The sequence below is a fragment of the Melospiza georgiana genome, chromosome 9, assembly GCF_028018845.1.
Source record: "Melospiza georgiana isolate bMelGeo1 chromosome 9, bMelGeo1.pri, whole genome shotgun sequence".
Lineage (NCBI taxonomy): Eukaryota > Metazoa > Chordata > Aves > Passeriformes > Passerellidae > Melospiza > Melospiza georgiana.
This window is the reverse complement of record NC_080438.1, coordinates 11,331,104-11,352,378: the sequence shown is the minus strand read 5'-3', so window position 1 is coordinate 11,352,378 and position 21,275 is coordinate 11,331,104. Positions and strand designations below refer to the sequence as shown.

The 21,275-nt window shown below is 37.2% G+C and overlaps 1 protein-coding gene across 3 annotated transcripts in view; it reads right to left on the bottom strand.

Moving 5' to 3' along the window:
• The window catches only part of VAV3 (vav guanine nucleotide exchange factor 3), a 147,257-nt gene that overhangs the window by 52,687 nt on the left and 73,295 nt on the right, over positions 1-21,275 (bottom strand). For all 3 annotated transcript variants that reach the window (XM_058030245.1, XM_058030247.1, XM_058030246.1), the window contains exons 16-17: positions 9,102-9,203; positions 7,872-7,972 (exon numbers count right to left, since the gene is read on the bottom strand). In XM_058030245.1, the coding sequence (XP_057886228.1) occupies positions 7,872-7,972; positions 9,102-9,203 (203 nt within the window). The remainder of the gene's footprint in view (positions 1-7,871; positions 7,973-9,101; positions 9,204-21,275) is intronic.

Here is a 21,275-nt window from a genome sequence, read left to right as displayed (position 1 = left end):
CAAGGTGTATCAAGGTTAAATGTATACCTTTTGCTTCAAAGTGTTTTGTGTTTCATGTTCAATTCAGCATTGCATTAGTATACCAGAGACTGACACCACCGCTGCTTTATTTGCTTTTACTATAAATTTGATGGTACTACTTAAAAATTAAGGGAAAAATCCTGAGGGACATCAGAAAGACTGAATAAAGCCAGTGACACTTCAGTACATACAAACCACCACACATCACAAAAGGCACAAAAGAGGACATATTTCCTACATGTCCTTTGAATGTCCAATCTGACAGCAGGTATTTGGGTGCACTCGAGATGTTGGGTTGGTGCCTTACCAAAGCACACACAGCTGTGTTTGCCTGCGTCTGCCTCTCACACTACACACACTGCTGAGGCCCAGCACAAGCTGCACATTCCTGCTCTCTGTGCACTTCAGGACAGTGGAAAACTTTTACTGCACAAACTTCTGGACAGGAAGGCATGCCCACAGTAGAACAAATAATAAACTTTAACTTTTGCTCCACAAAGAAAGGTTCCGTGAGGCAGAGAGTGTGGGAAAGCAGAAGCCCTGGCGTGCCGGGGCCGAGCCCGCGGCTGCGCGCTGGGCTGGGCAGGCACAGCCCCGCAGCGCTGGCACCGCTGCGCGCACGTACGCCCGCAGAGCCGCGCCAGCACCGCCACCGAGAGCTCCTCTGGGACTGCCACCCATCCAGAGGGATCCCTCTGCGTTTCTAGAGTGAGCAAAGAGAAGAAAAATAAGAAGCCTGCCCAAAGGAGGAGATGCACGTAGTCTGTTGAGGTTTTCTAAGCAGCCTGAGGGGAATTAGTTGCCCAAGTGCTGCTGAAATTCAATAAAATTTTGGTATTTTACAATCTGACACACCTTTCAGATTTTTTGCCAAAATCTGAATAAAATCTCCTCTTTTGAATGTTTGATCTCGGCACTATGAATTACTCGAAATGAAGGCAAATTATACAGGTAAGTAGTTGCAAAGGAGGCCAAAACATCTATCCCAGATTTGTAGGTTTTCTTTCTTTTCTATATTCTAAACACTTCCATTTATTTCAGCAGGCCATTTATCAAAAAGTTGAAACGGTAATGGTGTTCTATCCTCCAACTGGAATGAATTAATCTGATTTTCAAACATTGCCGTTGAGTATTATTTTTTACCTCTAGAAAATATCCCCAATCCAACTAGATGAACAAGTTCCATCTGGTCATCACGGCATCCCAAAGGTTTTTATAATAAATAATTAGGAAATTCAGTGATTAGCTTTCAATAACTGAATAACTGAGTTCAAGAAATCACTACATAAGAAGATAACAAATACTCCTGATCATTCATGTAAAATAAATTTCATTATAAGGGAAGTGAGAGATTTGGATTAAAATAAAACCAACACTGATGGACCAAAAGGCCATTTGTGGCTTCACAATATCCAGTGTCTGTATTTCCACCTAAAAGCCTATTCAAAAAATTAAGACTTGTTATTTCATTGCAGTTTATTTAGGCCTGTATTTCAGAGTATTCTGTATTGAAATATTTGTATCATGTCCTCATCAAAGACCAGTTTTCCAAACATAACACAAGTACAAGACCAAGAAAATCTTAATTTCTATTTTTAGGAGGGAAAAAAAAGTAGTGCCTGAGGATATCTACCAGCAGATATTTTACACATGACAACTTTAATTCAAGTTTCCGCTCAGCACCAGTGTGCCAATGAAACTCACTCATCAAGTGAGTTCTCAGTTCTGACAGTCAACTACTGCCATAGTTCAGTACAGTTATGGGGTTTTTCTTGTTTATTCACTGAGGCCACATTACCATTGGGTCACATTTTGATAATTATATTTTACTACAGAAGCAAGAGGAGCAGCAGCTGGTCTCAGTAAGTGAGAGAACAGAGCTCAGAAAATGGGTGTAAGCTGTTCTTCAGGGATGCAACAGAGCAGCTGGATCTACATGCTAACTAAACAGAGTGTAAATAAAAAGTATATGTAATAAACTACTCACCTTTCTATTTTAAAACAAAACTCAAAATATTTAAAATGCAGGAGCTATAAACTAAATCCCTTGGAAGGAGCTGTGGGACTAAATGTTCCTTTCCAGTCATTTAGCCAGTCATTACTCAATCAAAACAAAATTAGAAATGTGACCCAGATATACTACACTGTAGGATCCTAAAAAATATCAAGTGCCCTAACTGGCTTTTGTTCAGGTTGAGCAAGAATCATTAGTTAAGCAATACAGCTCAACCTCTGTTGCAGTTTTTAAAAAAGTGGTATAACTCCAATGAACTTTGTGAGATTTGAGCATTTACTTGTCAATTCTGTTGACACAAGAGGTTTGGAGGGGAGCCAGCAACTTTGCAACTATTGATTAAGTCAGCAAAAATGTAAATAGTGAAAGCTGCTGGTTTCTTTTGAGATGTCAAGACCACAGGCTTTTCATGAATAATCTCTAATGTGCTGTAGCAAGCAATTAGGACATGAACAGCATGGACTGTATCACTGGGCATGCACATTACTGTATGAAAGCAATTCTAAACTTAACCCATTCATATGCCAGCATTGTCTTTTAGTTCATCTCACAGCTGAAGAAACTTCTTTTCCATCGAAAGAAATATAAAATCTTTCCAAAAGAAATTATCCAAATGAGAAAGAAATTGTGCATAAATTAAGTAAGATTTACTATAAAAATGACCAGCTAATGTTTTTCTAATCTATTTATGACCTGATGAGACACACCTTTAACATTCCCTGGGAAAAGCAATATAAAGAAGAAAATTCTGTGGGTTTGGCACTATATTTAAAATATTCAAAACACTTTCAGATTCTAGAATCATTGGTGGTTTCTCCAATTGAAATATTCAAGAGTCAGTAGAACCAGCAAGCATTTGCCTGAAAATACTTAATTCAAAATAATTTGATGGACTTGGAAAAATTCCAGTCTGGAAATAAAAATGAATTGTTCATTCTGCTGGTTTAGACTAGGAAATAGACGAGTTCTTCAGTGTGTTCTGGGCAGAGTGATACTGTCTTATCAATCCTATGAGGCCTCTGAAGAAATTGCAAGGGACACAGAACAGACTGTACAATGGAAGTGGGAACAACAAGGGATACAGCTTCTCCCTTTGGCTAGTAAAGGTGTGTCTTACTCATTCTTGCCTACCCAAGGCCCCAATCTGAAGCATTCCCAGACACAAACCCATCCAGCCAGTGGGAGAGAATCACCAGAGGAGTCAAATTGCTCTATGGCCATGAAATGAGACTCAGGAATGCAGCTGAAAAGCCAGAAGATGTAACAAGGGAGAGGAGATGCCCTCATAGTCAGCAGAGGAAAGAACACCATGTATGTCTTTATAAATGGCCTGTGACAGAAGCATGTCCATCCATTTTCTAATCCTTGTGTTTAAGGATTTCATACAGTCTGGTTGAAGACTCACAGGAGTTCATCAGAACATTAGCAAGGATTCCAAATCACAGAAAAATTAAGTGATAGGGCAGAAAAGTAAAATATATGAAAATGTAGAGGACTATTTGAGGATGTAAAGGACAGCATTTTAGGGGGAAAAAACCTTAAATCAATAATGACAGAAACAAGCACAGAAGACTTCAACCAGCACTGCTGATTTAGAACAGCAAGGGCAGGAACAGCAACCAAGAAAACCCTAGGGCTAAATGCAAACATTTTGTTCTGTTTATTAATTCAACTGATTAACTCTGCATCTTTTATCACTAAAAATTCTACAATGTGCTGAACTGGTCTTCTTTGAAGCAAAACATCTGAAGAACTGGCATATGTTTGTGTATAAGGCATAGTATGAGAACACAGCAATTCATCTTCAGATTTTGTCAATGTTTCTCTCATAAGTGTATCATCTAAATCTGACACTTAATAATTTTGTCATTCAAAAGGTTTCATCTATCTTTGGATGTGTGTCTTTTGAATTTTCTCAAAGTGCAACTTGGAATGAAATTTAAGAAGATTTAATCCACTCAGGAAAGTTCTAAGCATCATTTCAGAAAGGCTGGCAAAAACATCTGCTCATGGTCTATAAAGGAAACAGAACCTTAAACTTTACAAAACCAGAAAATGCTGAGGAAAATTCAAAAGCCTTTGAGAAACCTAATGGCATATTCCCACTGCAGTGCTTTGAACTCTGATCACCTTTTTTTAAATAAGCCTCTCGAAGTACAAGAGGTTTACAGAATAGGAATGAAAAATATTTGAATCATAGAAAAAATTACACTCATAAAAAGATAGTTTAAAAAATGAAACTGTTCCATATAGAGAATACACTATTAAGAAGTCAAAATAATTTATCATAGAGAAGCAGTCAGTCAAGACTTCTCACAAAAGCCTGAAGTCACATGTTCACAGAGAACTCACTGTTCTAACACTCTGAATTGCAGTGGGACATTTCCAAAAAGGGAAATGCAAAATCATTAGCAAGATGTAAAAACTCTTCAAACACCAAAAAAGGAAGGAAGAAAGTTTAACAGGATCAAGCAAGGAGCATCATTCCTGGACATTGTCTGCCACACAGAGGATTTGCACTTTGCTGTGAAGCATCTGGAATGGCACTGGCAGAATGACAGAACACCAGACTAAACAGAAAATACATATATCTACACATATATAGATATATATTCCATGTCTGCGGCCATAACTAATACCACATGACTGGGGAATAATAATGTCCAGTTTCCAAAAGGATGATTCAGTTTCATGTACATTATACCTTGGGGAAAAGGCTGTAATAGTCCCCTAGAAAATAAAGTGGGGAGAAAAAACCAAACCAACACAACAAAACAGCCCAAACATAGCAATACAGTAAGTGTTCCAGGCATTTTGTTGCTGTACAAGCCTTTGCTCATTCCCCACAGGGGCTGCAAATGACACTGCTAAAAATATTATATTTACCATAAATTAATTTCTCTAAATATTTCAAAAGAAAAGTATTCAAAATTAAAAACATGTTAGATTGTTGTGCCTACAGAGCATGCTTCTTCCACAAAGTGCAGTGAAGATGTTGAATTTTACATTATATCTTTATGTCTGCATGACATTTCATAGCTTAGCATGAAAGATAATTTATGGGAGACCTCATTTCTCAGTATAGCTTTGGAATAGTTAAAGGAACAGCTCCAAAAAAAAAAAAATTGAAGTTGCACTAATCAATATTTTAGAGATTTTTTTTGATTGTCTCATCCCTTTCAGGCCCACATAGGGAAGCAGGTACTGGTAAAGCTCCTCCTTAAACCATTCCTTGGTCTGTGCTCATTTTGAATAGCCAGCACTGCTCAATCAACACTTCTTTCTTCAAAAAGGCAAATAAAGAGTAAAAGTGGAAAACAGTGGAGAAAAACCTGAGGATTTCGTTTCCTACTCATTGGCCTAAGTCCCTCTGTCAGGTGGAGGGATGACACATTTTCAGCCAGGTAAGCAAAACCTCTTGTCCTTTCCATGCTCACTGTTTGTTAAAGGAAGGGGAGGTACAGCAAGGGCTGCGCTTCAGAGCTGCATTTTGCCGCTATAACCACAGAGCAGATGAAGCAAAGACACAGCTCAGCACCTCCTGTCCTTCTGCCTCAGGAGCAGGCAGGAGATACACAACTCTCCTGTCTTGTATGAGAGCTGCAGCAACCACAGAGCCTTTGCACAGAAGAAAAAACAGACTAAGAAGAGAAAGTGAAGCTTGAAGAGAGGACAGGGGACTGAACATCTGGATGTAACCAAAACACGTAACACAAAAAAGGATCTTATCAATCCAGTTGCTTGCAATTTCAATACAGTATAATTCTACAAACATCAGGAAGATGATTTAAAGTAAAATTCAAACCACCGTTCTGCTTATTTGAATTTTAAAAATTATGATTTATTCCACTAAAAAGAAGGAGGAATGTTACCATTATTTTGTTCTCTCTACAGCATCACTTAAGTATGCAGGAAAATTAAAATAAATCAGACCTTTTCTTGTCTAGGCATTTATGGTCATTCTTACTGATGCATGTTGCACCATATGTGTCCACAGATATTTACAGAGGAACAGAAAGACAAGCTCCTGCCTCCTGGGGTGCCAGCTATCCAATTAAAATATAAATACAGAAGTGATTAAAAGAAAAGGAGCAAGACAAAGAAAAAGAATGGAAGTAGGGGTGGTTTGTACCACAGAAGACAGTCCTTTTGGAGAGAACAGTACGTGTTTGTTTCTCCACTCTATTAATTTCAAGTAACTGCTTTAAAACATTCAATTTTTAAGATAATGTTAAATATTTACTTTCCTTAGAATATCTGCAGCAGGTTCTGTGAAAAGCCTGTGTTCCAAAAGGGGTTTCAGTCACAAATACTGTGACTGCTTGTATGGTTTTTAGATCTACAAAAAGATGATTTGTAAAGAGTTCAGACTTGGAGGATAGCATGAAGATTTGTAACACAGAAAAGCAGCTGAGAAAAAAAAAGTTTACTGACTCCAGCAAAATTCAGGGCCTGCCATCCTGTTGATTTCATGGAAGACTGGGACAGGTGATTAGCACAGAGAGCCAAAAGCCAAGTAGAAGTCAGAAGTAATCCACACAGGGGCAAAGACAGAAACAAGCTTATACAATGTTGAAAGGAACAAGCTAGAGTCAAAATTTGGAAACAGCAGCTTAATAAAGAGCAGTGCATGAAGTCATCACGTAATTCAAAAGTGGGAGAGAGAGTATCTCTGCAACAGCATTTTACAAAGATGGTAGATACTCATGTCAAAAAGAAAATAACCCAAGGGATATTGGGAACCCAATAATACTTCACATTAGCTTATGTGAAGTATGTGAGACATGAGAAACTTCACAAATTATGATAAAATAATTCTGAAAAGGAATGCAAAGGTTTTAAAGTAGTGAGAATGATACATGACTAGAAACTTGTCCAACATATAAAAACTCCACTTTCCAGAAATGATTATGTGCCTCCAATGGCTTTTCTTTTTTAAACACAACAGCAATTCAAAATAATCTTTAGAAAAAAGAACATTTGAGAAGCTGGACAGAGGGAAAAGTCAAAAATGGCGCTAGGATTTTATGACTGTGGCAATAGTGTAACAAACTCACTGCCACCAACAGAGCAGGTACAGGGAAGGGAAGGGCGGCCAGTGCTGGGGGCTAACACTGAGCATTAGCAGAGAGATCCAGATGATGTCAGAAAGAGATTTACAGGTATAATACTGAGCAGAACAGGAAGATGTCAAATTTTTGGAGTTATTTGTGGGAGGCCAAATGGTAGCTGAAATCAAAAGATTCCTTAAAGTCCCAAAGAGCAGAACAACAGGGGAAGTGCAAAGTGACAGTGGCCAGTGAAGAAATTCACAAAGCAATTGATTAAAAGAAGAAAAAAATATCGTTCTTAGGTGTGAGAAGTAGAGAGCCATCAATCACCTTTTTGTGAATATTGTGAGTGGACAGAAACCATGGAAACCAAAGAGATGAAAGAGGAAGCTGAGGCAACACAAACAGCTTTAGGAACTGAGAGGAAAACACAAAAATTGACATAAAGCGAGAAGTACAAGGATGATAGATGATGTGCTGCACTGTAGGGGTTATTTATAAGCAGTCCACAACTGAAACGAGAGAAATTCCTTGTTGTATACAACACTGATGAAGAAATTTGATTTGACCTGTAACAGTTCTCTCCTGCTTTGGAACATTTCAATTTAGTAGCAATAAAAATCTGTATGAATCCTAAATGCAATTCTAATTGTGCTTATAAATGGTAGCTTCACAAGCATGCATGTTACAATAAACACAAATTAGAGGTAAATTAAACCTTAATTATATCTAGCAAGTTTTATGTCCTAATTAAAAATGGTATTCTAACAATTAAAATGACTTACCACCTAAATTAGCCCTGCCACAATTGTCTAGTCTTCCTAAACATTCTTTGTGTGCTCCAGCTCCACACTTAGAACATAAATAGCCTTGATAAAATGTTCCCCTGTAAAATAAAATTAGGTAGTGATACATTAGAGGTGACAAATGCCACACATAAAGGACATAAGAGACATGGCAGAAGGTATTAGAAGTCATTTGTTGTTCTGCATAATGATAGTCCTTAAAGGCTTGAGAAAATGTGTCAACTGACTAACAAGCAGTTCATCTGCTTTCTGTCACTACTAGCCATTTCAAAATCACAACCAGACAGTTCTTTCAGACTACTAGTAGAATAGCCTCCATTTCCACGTAAGCCAAAGCTACTTCACAACAGTACACTTGAAATTGTACCATTATGCATCCATCCTACTACAGTTCTACATTTCACTTCATCTCGGTGGGAATTTGCCTATGCACCATGAAGAACAGCATCCAGTTCAAGAGAGTTGTAAGCTTCAAGGTCTATTTAAGCATTAAGTAGGTTTTAGGCTGTACAGCAAATATTCTTGACTTTAAATTTGTGCAGTTTTTAAAACACGTATCATGGACACTTCAGGTAATACTCAGAGCTGCTACTTCCTCTACATGTCTCTGTACCACACTTGGGAGCACCCAGCTGGTGGCCCATGGAGAACCCAGGCAGCATCCTGGGGGCTGAGTCCTGAACGCACAACAGCTGCTCCACAGCATCAGCAGTTGGTGCAGACCCAGTAACTCAACTACACTTCTCCAAAGTCAGGAATTAGCCCTCCTGACTTTTAAGTTTAGCACGTCTGCACCACTGTTCACAGTCACTTAGACTGTATTGCATTGAGGGGAAAAAACAAAAACAAAAAAATCTCTGAAAATACAGGTCAGTCTGAGTAGTCAGGAAAAGCACTGCTAAACGAAGAAAAAAATTATGACAAGGAGGAGCATACCTGAAGTCCATTTATCCCATGCCTGTACTTAAAGGCACCACCCACACTCAAATGCCCTTGCTAAAATGCTGTGGCTTCATTTTTCAGAATATCAATAATATGCAACATAAAATCGCAGAAGAGTTTGGGTTGGGATAATCTTAAAGATTATCCAAACTCTCTGCCATGGGTAGGGACACCTTTCACTACACTGGGATGCTCAAAGCCCCATCCAGCCTGACGTTATAGGGGTAGAAAGCGGGGAGACCAGCACCCAAAAAACCTTTACAATACCTCAGAAGCATCTGACAGACTTTGCAAGATGTCACCCGACTGAAGGTGTGCATTTTGAACTCATGAAAGCTTGTGTCTGCATAGTCTGGCCGGATGTTTGACCTAAAAACAAAATTAGAAAATTTGCATTAAATGAAATCTAGAACATGAGGCAACATTCACAGCAGGAAATCTCGATCCCCAAACAACTAGTTTTATTTACACTTTAATGTTTTTCACTGACAAGAACCAGTGTACAGACTTTACCAAACACCCTGAAATGAAATCTGGATTATGATATTATGTAGACTTCTTAAATATACCCTATAAGCTGCGACAATAAATAGAAAATTAATCATCTGGTTTTTATTTTTGTTTGAGTAACTAGGATCATTCTCAACAATATTTTAATATGTGAATGCACAAGGAAAAGCAGCTCACAGCCTGAGAAGCACCATATTTGAAAACATTAGCAGCAAATTTAGGACAGTTAGGTCATAACTATGCAGCAAGATACTGGATAACCTGAATGCTTCCAAAGTAATAAGAAAATATTCACCAGGGTTTGGTTAGTCTTGTTTAAATGTGTTGCACAGTGCCCACAGCTGCAGATGCACACAGTAAATTAAACAAAATAAAAGATCACTATTTACACTGCCAAGATACCAACACACTACTAGCAGGCTTATTTCCAAAAATCACATTTATATACAAAGCACTGGTCCACTAGTGTACTTGTGTTTTGTTTACCTTCCCTACTGATCCCTTTTAAAAGCAGGAGTACCATTTAAATATAAACCACTCATCATTTGTTGTACCAGTGACTGTTTTCAGATTTAAATTTTATTAAGTAATCTATTCAATTTTTTCTGTCATCTGTCCCATTTCCAAGACTGAATGAGAGAATAGGCATTTTCAATTAATTCCTTTTTTCTTTTTTTTTAAATTCAAGAAGATCCCCAAACTAGCTTAACACTGTCAAAATCAATAATGCTGAAATGCTAGCTACATAACTTAATATTAATCTAGACTGTATCAGGCAAGAAAAAAATATAGTAAGAGTTAATTAATTTTTTACTATTATTTATATTAGAATGCTTAGGACTCCATAAATTTCTGGTATTTTTCTATCAAAAAATAGCAAGGCATGATGTAAAGGAATTAAAATAGGAAAAAATAATGAGGGCAGGAATGCAAGAATCTACAGTACTCAAAGGAGAAACCAGAAGCTTTTTGCAACATAGAAAATTACATATTCTTCCATTAAAGTTGGAGATACTTGTAAGTTTCATTCTTATGTATTATAAATAACTTTCAGACTAAAATACAGATCAGCCACAAACTGCAATGAAACATAGATAACCATGCAAGCATCACTCCCTCCTGGATGGAATTAAAAGGCTTACAAAAAACCATTCAAAGAATTTGTTTAAGTACCCAGTGTCAGAAAAGTCCATCTTGAAATCCACCTGCTGAAAATGAACATGCTGAAAATGATACTGTACTCAAAAAGCAAAAGGAATTTTTCTTCTACGCCTGAGAATAACCTTACAGTCAGTACTGGTTTAACTACCTCAGCTGCATCTCTCTCTCTGCTCTAACATGCAAGATGTCAATTCCACAACTCCTGCTAACTGAAGCAGGTGTGCATACTACCCATCCACAGCAGGAAAGTACAGCAGCAGGATAAAATTAATCTCAAAGTCAAGAACTTTTCAAACCAGGAGAAAAAGAATTATTTTTGTTAACTCGGTGCAGCCTGTATTTCATGTGTCTGCCAGAGGGCTGCCAAAACTTCTTAGGCTACACTCCAAGCAATCCTGAAAAATCCCTAGAACAAGTTGCAGTACTTCACTCCCAACAAAAGCTCATTTTTATTGACCATTTGGTTCAGACCAGGACATCTTGCAGAACTGTGTTCATAAGTATAAGCCAAAAGTGCAAGACTCATGAGATTGAAAGCATATCAAATTAAACCTAACAACCTGACCATTTTTCAAGAACAAACCAAACAAAAAATTCCATTCATGTAATTAGAACAGAACCAATCTTGAAAAATAATAAGCATAGGTGGATCAAAAGAAAAAAAAACATTACAACCTTATATAGACAGTAGTTTAACACATGAATGTGACTACACAACTTTCTTCCATATGTAAAAATTCTTCTTCATTCTTCTCTCAGGCTATATTCCACAAAGATTGAAGGGCATGAACTACTCAAAATATACCTCCTATTAACAGAACAAAGATGATACACTGTATTCATTCTTCTTTATATTAAAAGCAACATTCAAAAAGAACAGGGCAAAGTAAGAAATTGTATATTTGCTCTGGAGAGAGAGTGCTGTAAACACGGAAAGATAATTAGTGATACAACAAAACCCAGAAAAATAAAAATCAATGTGCGTTGTCTACTCCAAATGTGGAGGGAGAATAAGGAAAGCTCTGTAGAAGAACACTTAGTGCAGTGCTGTGGGCAGGAAGACTCTTGCACATTCTGCTACCAGATCAGTAACGCTGCATTATGCCAAGTCCAGCTCTGTAGTCACACCAGACAAGGCTGAGATGCTGCACTATTGCAGCATGTATGGAGCAGCAAGCCTTTACATTTAAAGTCAGAAACTTAATGATCTATGGGTTTGATATTTTAGTTTTCAATATATTTCTTTTCCAAAATCAAATACAACACAAAAAAACCACAACTTGATTAAGATGTGAAAGTTTACAGCTAGAGATTAAGCACAGCTCATCTGTGACGAAGTCCAAATATCACAAGGACCATAGGAATTTTTTCCCCACAAAACATTTCAAACTAAAAATTACATACTATGTTTTGAGTTTTCAAATACAGCAAGTAAAGTTGCTGATGTGAAAGTCATGGCATAACATGCAACTTTTCAAAGCCATGTCCAACCATAAAGAAGCTCTTTTGGTTACAGCATGGAAGCCTTACACCGATATCCTCAGAAGTGAGGGCAGAGCTCTCACAACACAGTAAAGGCAACATTTCATCCTTCTCAATTCTTTTCTCTTCTACTTTCCAACCAGTGGGTATATTGCAAGACAGAAAAAACCCTGAGTATTTATGTCAATATTAATTTTGAGCCTAATATTATTTTCCTTTTTAGAAGAAGGATTTCTTGTTGAAGACAAAAAAAAGAAAGCCAGATGCAATTGTTAGCAAAATTCGAAAGTATTGAAACAATTAACAAGATTTATTTTGGGTCTTACACTGGTTTCCTTCACTAGCACAGTGGGACAGCCAAGCCCTCCTGCAGACTCCTCAGTCCCTTCCACCACAACCACTGCTATTATGAGGTACCCTAGGCAGCAAACAATCTGCTGTCAAACAATCTTGATGACCGGCCAGAGCAGGAAGTCACCCATACACCAGAAATACTTAATCTGAAGTAAATAGTGACAGAGAATATGTTCCTCGTTCTATTGTAAAACTTTTTTTTACGAGCAACAGCAAGGTGGGGAGGAAAAATAGTTTCCCTTTGTCTCTTCTAGTTTCTCCCCAGGCAGTTTTAACTTCCCCACTCTAGCAGAGACAAAATGTCAATGTGAATATGTTATTAGGACAATTTTTCCAATTCTCTCCTCAATTCAGCACCAGAGCTTTTATAAGGGACAAGCACAAGCATCCTCTCTTGCACACTGCTGGAACTCCATAACCAGATTTACTCCAGTCACTACTGCAATGTCCTTGGGCTGCCCCTGAGCCTTCTGAGCAAAGCTTTCTCTTTCCAATTTACTTCCAGAATATTAGTCCCACTGGGACCAATTCACTGCTACACCACCAAGCCAGAGACCTGCAGGTGTGGATCTCATGAGTCTCTGTCACTTGGACATGCAATTCTTGTCTCAGTACATGCCACAGGAGCCACAGTTCCAGGGGCAGAATGGCCATCTTCTTCAGTCAGTCCTCCATCTCTGAGCAGTCCCTTTGTCTTTAAAGTTTTGCAAGTCCAGTGTAGAAAAGAGTTACCCAGGTGTCTTATTCAATTGCCCTTCATATCATCAGCCTTTGGAGAACTCCTTGTGCATATGAAATATTCCCCTTATAAAAATATTCTCTCCACATTTGCAGTGCCATTTCTTTCTACTGACTTGTTCTTTTCAGAAGAGTAAATTGATCACAGGCCAATCTCATCCCACCCACATAATGCAACACCTTTATAAATGGTGTCAGGAAGTGTCACGTTATCAACCAGCCCCCACAAGCTTCTGCAGACAAAATCCATTCCAGTAATCATCTCTGCCTAGATTAATGGCACAGCTGACCACAGACTAATGATACAGAAAGCCCAAAATTGTCTTGTCAGACAAGACATCTAGGAGCTTATTCCGATGCCTACAGAACAAGGAATAAATTCTCTTGACTAGCCTGCCTCAAAATACCAAAAATAATTGTTCATATAAAACAAATCAAACAGTTTAAACTACAATTTTCTCACACTAGCAGCTGGGACAACACAGACTTAAAACTCGTGCTTAACCCTCAAAACACAAATATGTCACAATCAAAAGACAAATACTTAAGTCCAAAAAAAAAGAAGAATCTTGGCAATCTTGACATATCCAACTCTGTAAATCCTATGCTCTGTTTCACAACTCTGAACTTTGATTATCTTTGATCTAAAGTGTTGCCAATGATACGCCATGAAGTGTACATCATTAGTATCAAGCAACTTAGATAAGATTTGTTACTGTAATTTCCTTCCATAACAAAACCATATTCTGATGGGAAGACATTTAAATCAGCTCGTGTCTGAAGAGCAGTAGAACACCACAGGCATTTGGCTCTCTTATAGCAACAATTTAGGGTTTATCAGCATTCTTACATTTGTGTTTGTTTCCTACAAGGAAAACTATACAGAGTACCTTCCACAATAGGTTGGAATAAACAAATAAATTACATCATCTTTGGGGGGGGTAGGCACAAATATTCTTTTACTGTCGGTTTACCTTCCTCTACACAGGTAGAGCTTACAAAATAAAATGCATCAAGAAAATTACTGAACACTCAGCCACAAAACTCAATCTTTTCCACAAAATATGTACTTTAAACAGATGTTTCCCAAGAGAATAAATAAAAGGCTGAGAGATAGCTTGGTATATAGCCCCTTCCTCGTATTTTCCCAGGTGGAAAATTAATATATTAAAATCCCATTAAGTCTTCATTTCCAGAAAGGACATCTTTCTTAATCTATTAAAAATGAAAAAAGTATTGTAGTCTTATTTTATAAAATTTTCTATACTGAGTAGATCTTTCCTTGAATGTTTAGCAGTTCAGATATTTCAGTATTAGCCTTGGAGACCAAGAACTATTGGCTCACGTTTGTCTTGCATGGACATAATACTGAAAACTTACAGGCTGCCAAATCTAACAGAAATATAATCAAGGGATAAAATGAAGTATTACATTTGTTAGATTAATTACATCCTTACAGCAAGTTTAAATATTAAATAGGAAATTAATAAATTGCAAACCACAGGGCCTTTACTGAAAAAGAGTGCACAAAAGAGGAAAAGTGGCATTATGAAAATGCAAAGAGTAGAAGCAAATAGAACATGAAGCCTTTGGCTCCTGGTTAGGAATGTCAATCTTGTAGCACAAAATAAGCAACAAGAAGCTATTCAGCAGCAGAGAGCACTGTAAATCTACCATCTTATGGTTTCACCTCCAGCAAGGAGTTTAAGGAAGGAGACTTCAGAACACAGCACAAGGGAAAATACTTCTTACTTTTATTATAAATCTATTTACCATTGGATTTAATGCCACCAACTGCAGTTCAAACAACCTGCAAGGTCCAGTGCTATCCTCCACTAGTGACCAGTTCTCTCTTTCTGCTGTATTTTTTGAGGGCCATTTTTTTTTTATTGCTTCCCAGGCAGCTTTTCAATACCAGCTTGACTTTAGCCATTAAGACCTTAACAGATTTTCCCCCTCCCTGGGTCTATGCTCCTGAAAAGGTGTTGCTTAAATCCACTACAAACAATTCAATTAATGTTGAAAAATTGCTGCTCTGGAGTACTTAATTAAAAACTCAACTTCTCTTTCCCAAACTTCAGATACTTTTAAATTAAATTTGTTTTTCTTCTTAAACTGGAAAGGAAAATGTATTACAGGAAGGAAAAAAAATCTTGTGAAAAAGTTTGGTATTCCTCAGATACATGCACGCGAGAAGCACATCCATGCTCAATCCCAGTGTGTAGAGGAAAACAAGGAATGAATGTTTCACACAAAGAGAAATGGAAAAGGAACCCTTTGTAAACAGATCAAGAAAGTTCCTTTCAAAAGTGCATTGCCTGCAAAACAAGAGGGTATGAGCAAGAGCAGGTGCTGAGCCAGATAACCTTGGGTAGATCACTGCTGTTAAATACAGAGCAAGAAAAGGCATTGTGAACATTGAATCAAGTCGTTCTTAGAGGACTGATGAAAAACCTCTCAGGTATCACTGAGACCAGAGATGTTCCTCCAGTCTGCCACAGCTCAGTGGCACTGGCATCTTGGAGAGCAAAGGAACCTTCCCTTCCCCCACCAGCAATTCCACAGAAGTTTTCTGAGTAACATGAAACCACAGCAATTTCTTGGCGGGGTGGGCGGAACAGGCTGTGGAGCAGCCATGGGCTCAACATAACAGCACAGCGCCACAGCTGCCCGCCCTTTGGGGTTGGCAGTTCTCCCCAAAAGGGGAAAAAAGAAACATGCTAGGAAGTTCTAATTATACTGCTTCTTTTTGGGTTTGACTTCTTTTCACAGAAATACTGTTCAGGTCAGGTCTCAAAGATCATTTTCCCACCTTAGTCTCTCCAAGAAATGCAATCGTGTCACAAGAAATTATGCAGAGTTCAGCTGTATGTACGTGCTTGAAAAACACCCATCATTTTGGAAATGCATTATATTTGAAACTGAATATCCATTTCACTTAATTAAAACTTGGCTTTAGAGAACAGTTAATGCATGTATGCCCACCTGTGAGCCCAGAGGCATAACAAATAAGGAGATGCGTGAAGTATCAGATAAAGAGTCTGCAGTGAATTGCAATTGTTTTAAGTATTAAAAGAAGAAATACTACAGGGAGCTCAGATAAAACTCCATACCTTGAACTCTCCTCAACTCTCAACCTCAAGTTAGACCTTTGTATTTCAGAGCTGATGTTATTCTACACTCGATGTTATGCTTATAATAATTTAAAATGCTCCATCCAGAACTGTTCAGAATTATGGACACCCTGAGCACAAACTGCTGAAGATCATTTTCAAGTGTATGTGATGTGAAATCTGATGCTGTACTCATGCAGCATAGATTGAAAAGGAAACAGCACAGGTTCATACATCTAGATACTGGAAGTTTTTATTCCAGGTTTACTTACTGTATAAATAATTGGCTTCCCTGCAGAAAATGCATCAGTAAATCCAGATGTATTGTAACTATTTCTAAAATACCAGCTGGTAACAGAAATTTTATAAGAAGACATCCTAAGTTAAAATTCCTAGTTTGTGCCAAAGTAACCTCCTTTCAAAACTTCAAGCACCTTAAGATTCAGTCATGACAACTGGTACTAAGCATCCCAGAAAGTTTGGGAAAACTTTACCACCACTCAAAAAACCAAACCAAAAAGCCCACCAACCCCACAACAATAGGTTACTGTCAAACAGGGCTAAATGCTCTCAGCCAAACCTCATATGAAGAATTTCATGCAAAGTTGGTCCCAGACATGTTTGCCCTCACTCCCTGCCGTAACATGCAGAAGACTCACCCTTAGGATCCCAGTCCCTACAAACAGAGCCAGCCTTACATTTGCTCTCTGCTTACTTTACACTCCAACCATTTCAGTTCTGCACAACTATCACCATTTCACCTGGTTACACAACATGCTGTCATCTAACAGAAAGGCATTTGTGCAACAAGAAAGTAAGAAGGCAGAGAGAAAGCCAAAAATAAGTAATTTACAAGTAAGTAAAATATAAATAAGTATTCCTTTCTGAATCTTTACACGGATTTTGTTATTTACCAAAAAATAAATAAAAATGCTTTCCTAAGGGATACTCTCACTAGAAGTAAGCAATGCCATTTCACAAAGGATGATTTGCAGCTTCTTTTTCACCTTCTCTTCTCAGGAGCAATGCTGATTACTTACAGCTAATTCATTTTCTCTTTTCCAGCTTATCTGTTATATATCAGAATCATCTTTGAGAATGCTATTTACTGAAGTAATCAATCAATCAATTCTCCATATGCTAATACTCAAACATTCTGTTTTGTCACATCAAAGAGTCTTCATCAAGAAGACATGTTATAAAATTAAATTAACCATATCACAAGTAAATTTTGCTTTTGATCAAGAACACGCAACTTCTAAGAATTTGCTAGGAAATTTGCTTATTTGATCATATGATGAGTGGCTTTTTTGAGATCAAGGAAATTATCTTGTTAACTTTTTGGAAACATACTGCATTGTTTCAAATAAGATAATTGCTTTCCTTTTTCTTATCAGTCTACTTCCCCAAAAAGCATGGGAGGTGAATGGCTTTGAGCTAATTTATTCCTGTAAAACATTTTTGAACACTACCTGCTAAGAACAAAGCTCTGTCACACATCAGTATTTGCAAATTAAGAGCATCTATACTTTATATACATCTATATTCAATGGCTGAACCTTATTTGCGAAAGTTCTAAGTCCTACAAATCCAAATTTACCAAGTTGCCTGTATTGGTAAGCTTTAAATATTTTACCATATTTACACTTAACTGAAGATAAATCTGTGTTTTGGAGTCAAACACTCTGAAAGTACAGGATTTATACAGCCACTAACTTATAAATTATTAGAGAAATATCTATATGTGCTAAGAAAAAAGGTAGCATTGGTTTGCAGGGAGAAGCTGTGACATCTATTCATATAATCAGAGTATCAAGACAAACATGTAATGCAGCATTCCATGTTTTAACACTGAAAAAACTCCTTGCACAAAAAAAGCCAATATTAAGATGGTGGTACTTTATTTTTATGATGTAGTGTCACTACAAATTTATTTCACTGAATTTTAAGAAGCACTAATTGTCATAGGAATATTCCTCAGATATTATAAGTTAAGTTGTAGAAACTTAAGGATTGGGATATTTTCAGGTTTTGTGAATTGGAAGACATAACACTGAAGTATATTTATCATCTTCAGGTGTTTACCCACTGTTTTCATAAATTCTGGTTTGCTTTCACATTTTACACTGTCCTTACACTGTGCTCTTAATCATATCCAGCATCTTCACACAGTTCTTGCTGTGTCTGGAATAATCTAAAGAAATTTTATAACTATAAATATGTTGTGAATGATTGCTTATAATCCTGAAAAACATTCGATCAAAACCAACTGGAGTCACAGCAAAGAACAGGCAAGCATTCTTCTTTACCAGACATGAACTTGGCATTCATTTTTGCAGTATTGCAGTACTTCCACTGATGAAAAAACCCCAGGCAGACATGTTTGTTTATTGCTTTGGTAACCTGTATGAGGCTGGTACAAGTGCAACACCTGTGCAGGTTATTTAAAAAATGCAGCAGACATCTTAAAGCTTTTATGATGCTCTGATAAGAAAGCTTTAATTTAATATGCCAGTGTTCAATATGTCAGAGCTCAAATATTCTCTCAGAAGAAAGCTTAATGCACATGCATTATTAATGCACTATCTGAGGGAACAGATCTATTGCAGTGGAATCTGACCAATGTCATTAGTCACAGAGTGCAAAGCAAATGTGAAAATACAAATGATAATGGGTAAGAGGACACATTGCACCTACCTTGTGTCTTGTACTAGTTTTCTTTAAAATTTAGAAAACCAATGAGCTCTGGATGCAATTTATGTAGTTTCCCTATCTAAATTGTTGTTCACACGCTTACCATGTTTGATCATCAATGAATCTCAGGATTATTTCCTCACTATCAGATGATATGTTCTGTGTCCCTTGAGTTGCAAGGTGTGAATTTATGTTGAATTGAAGCAGCAATTTTTCAAAAACATGTTAGACTCTACCCAAGCTGTTGCACAAACTCTCTAGTGACCCAAAACAAAGTACAGTGTAATTAAAACTAAAACCACTATTTTGTGAAGGCCATACAGCTTTCATGTCTGACATCTTTTATTTAGGTATTTAAAAGAAAAATCAGATTCATTAACTCCATACAATTAATGCATACCCTAACCACTATAATGAACCTGTTTCCCACTGATTTTTCAGGCATTACTAATTAGACATGATATTAATATTGCTATTTCAGCTATGTCAAAGCAGAAACTACAATCATAGTACTCCAGAAAGTGAAATTTTAACTGTTCCTCTGCCTGCAACATCTTTTCATAAATTTCTCAGTTTGTGAAAGGCAATAGTTGAGTAAAGGCTAATTAAAAGGTGCATCACAACACTGTTGCAAGAGACTTTACAATATTGGTTGTGTGTCTTGAAATCCAGCAGGACTAAAGCTAACACAGCCCTGAGCAACTTAAGCCTTCCAGAAGACTAAAGCCAAAAATCTCTACACACCTCTTCCAACTTAAATGCTTCTTTAAATTGCATTTATGTGTAAGATGTTTCTATACTCAAGTCAAAATTGCTGACAGTCATTTTTACAGTGGATTACAAAACCCAGTTGAGAAAGGCTTAATTAAATTAGGAAAGTGGACAACATAATGACAAAATAAATTCAGCACAAACCAGCATAAGATATTACATGTCATATTACACTAATGGATTCAAATATTGTCAGTGGGAAAATATAATCTGCAGCCTTTCATGGGAAAGATCTCTGCTGTTGTGGTGATGAGAACACACACCTGCTTCATGCTCTGCTGCGATCAAGAAACAAACTACACACAAAGTATTTAGTGGATGGAAGGGAGTGTTTAATGTCAGCATGAGACAAATGTAGCAACAATCAACATATTTTCTTTCACTATTTATTCTATCATCTCGTGAGAAAATAGAAGAATTAAATTCTTCCCAACAATAATGAGAAAAGCAGTTGCTCTATAATAAGAAATTAAGTCTTGTAATTAGTCAACTAAGTACCAATATAGCTGAGGTACATAAATAGAATATGTACATATGCATACAAGAGAGGAGGGATGCTTCACCTTTCAAGCAGTATTTTCTTTATAAGAAGAATGGTTAGCATAAATTCATTGACACAAATATTAGCCAACTACTTTTAAAAATAATTATCTTTAAAATCAAAAAGCATATGTAGAAGAGCTTTCTAGGGAAAAATACCAATCAACACGTCCACCTTTTAGCATAAACCGAATAACATGAAAATATTACTTATTTGTTCTGATTCTTCTGGTGTTTTCAATAGGAGAGGAAAGAAATTAGACAAGATGTGCTACTAGAAAATATAAAAGATTTGTGTCTCACACAATCAGTTTTTGAGGTTTTAAATGACCTATTTATGGTAAATAAACCATGCACTTTATCACATTGGTGACAAACTTTCGTTTAATACATGATGTCTCTAATTTGGCTGAAAGGGAACAGTAATTTGGCTGTACACTTCTATCAATATTATTCTGGATATGGAATGACTTTGCATTTAAACCAGTGCTATTTGACACGCTAGACCAAATTTAAACATTCCATGGCTGGTAACAGTAGTCTTTGCAGCACTATGTTTGCAAATATGCTTATTTACCCTTGCATCATCCACTGCTATGAACAACAACAAAACAGGAGGAACAAAACAGCAACTGCTGAAGTTGGCCACAGGCACAGTTAAGCCCCACATCTCTTCCAAGGCAATAAGCAGGTTACACCCTCCTGTGCATGCAGAATGTGCATTCACAGCAGTGAGAGAAGAGGCACATCAAGGCAGAACTCAGGCACTGGCAATGATGGCTCCTCTTAAAACATCCTCCAGTGGTTTCTGACAGACAGCTTTAAGTAAACTTCTCCAATCCACCAACACGAGTTTCCACTTCAAGAGCTGGACTGCAATGTTAACTATGCTGCCCCAGTGTCCTGCTTCAGTTTATTGTGATCCAGAAAACTCAGTACTCCAAAAGAAGCAGAAATTTTGGGTTGAACACAGTAAACTTTTTTTTGGGGATCTATAGGTAAATGAGCAGCTGTGACTATTACTATGTCTAGGTCAACAGCATCAAATTCAGTGCAGCCAGACCACAGTATCATTGTT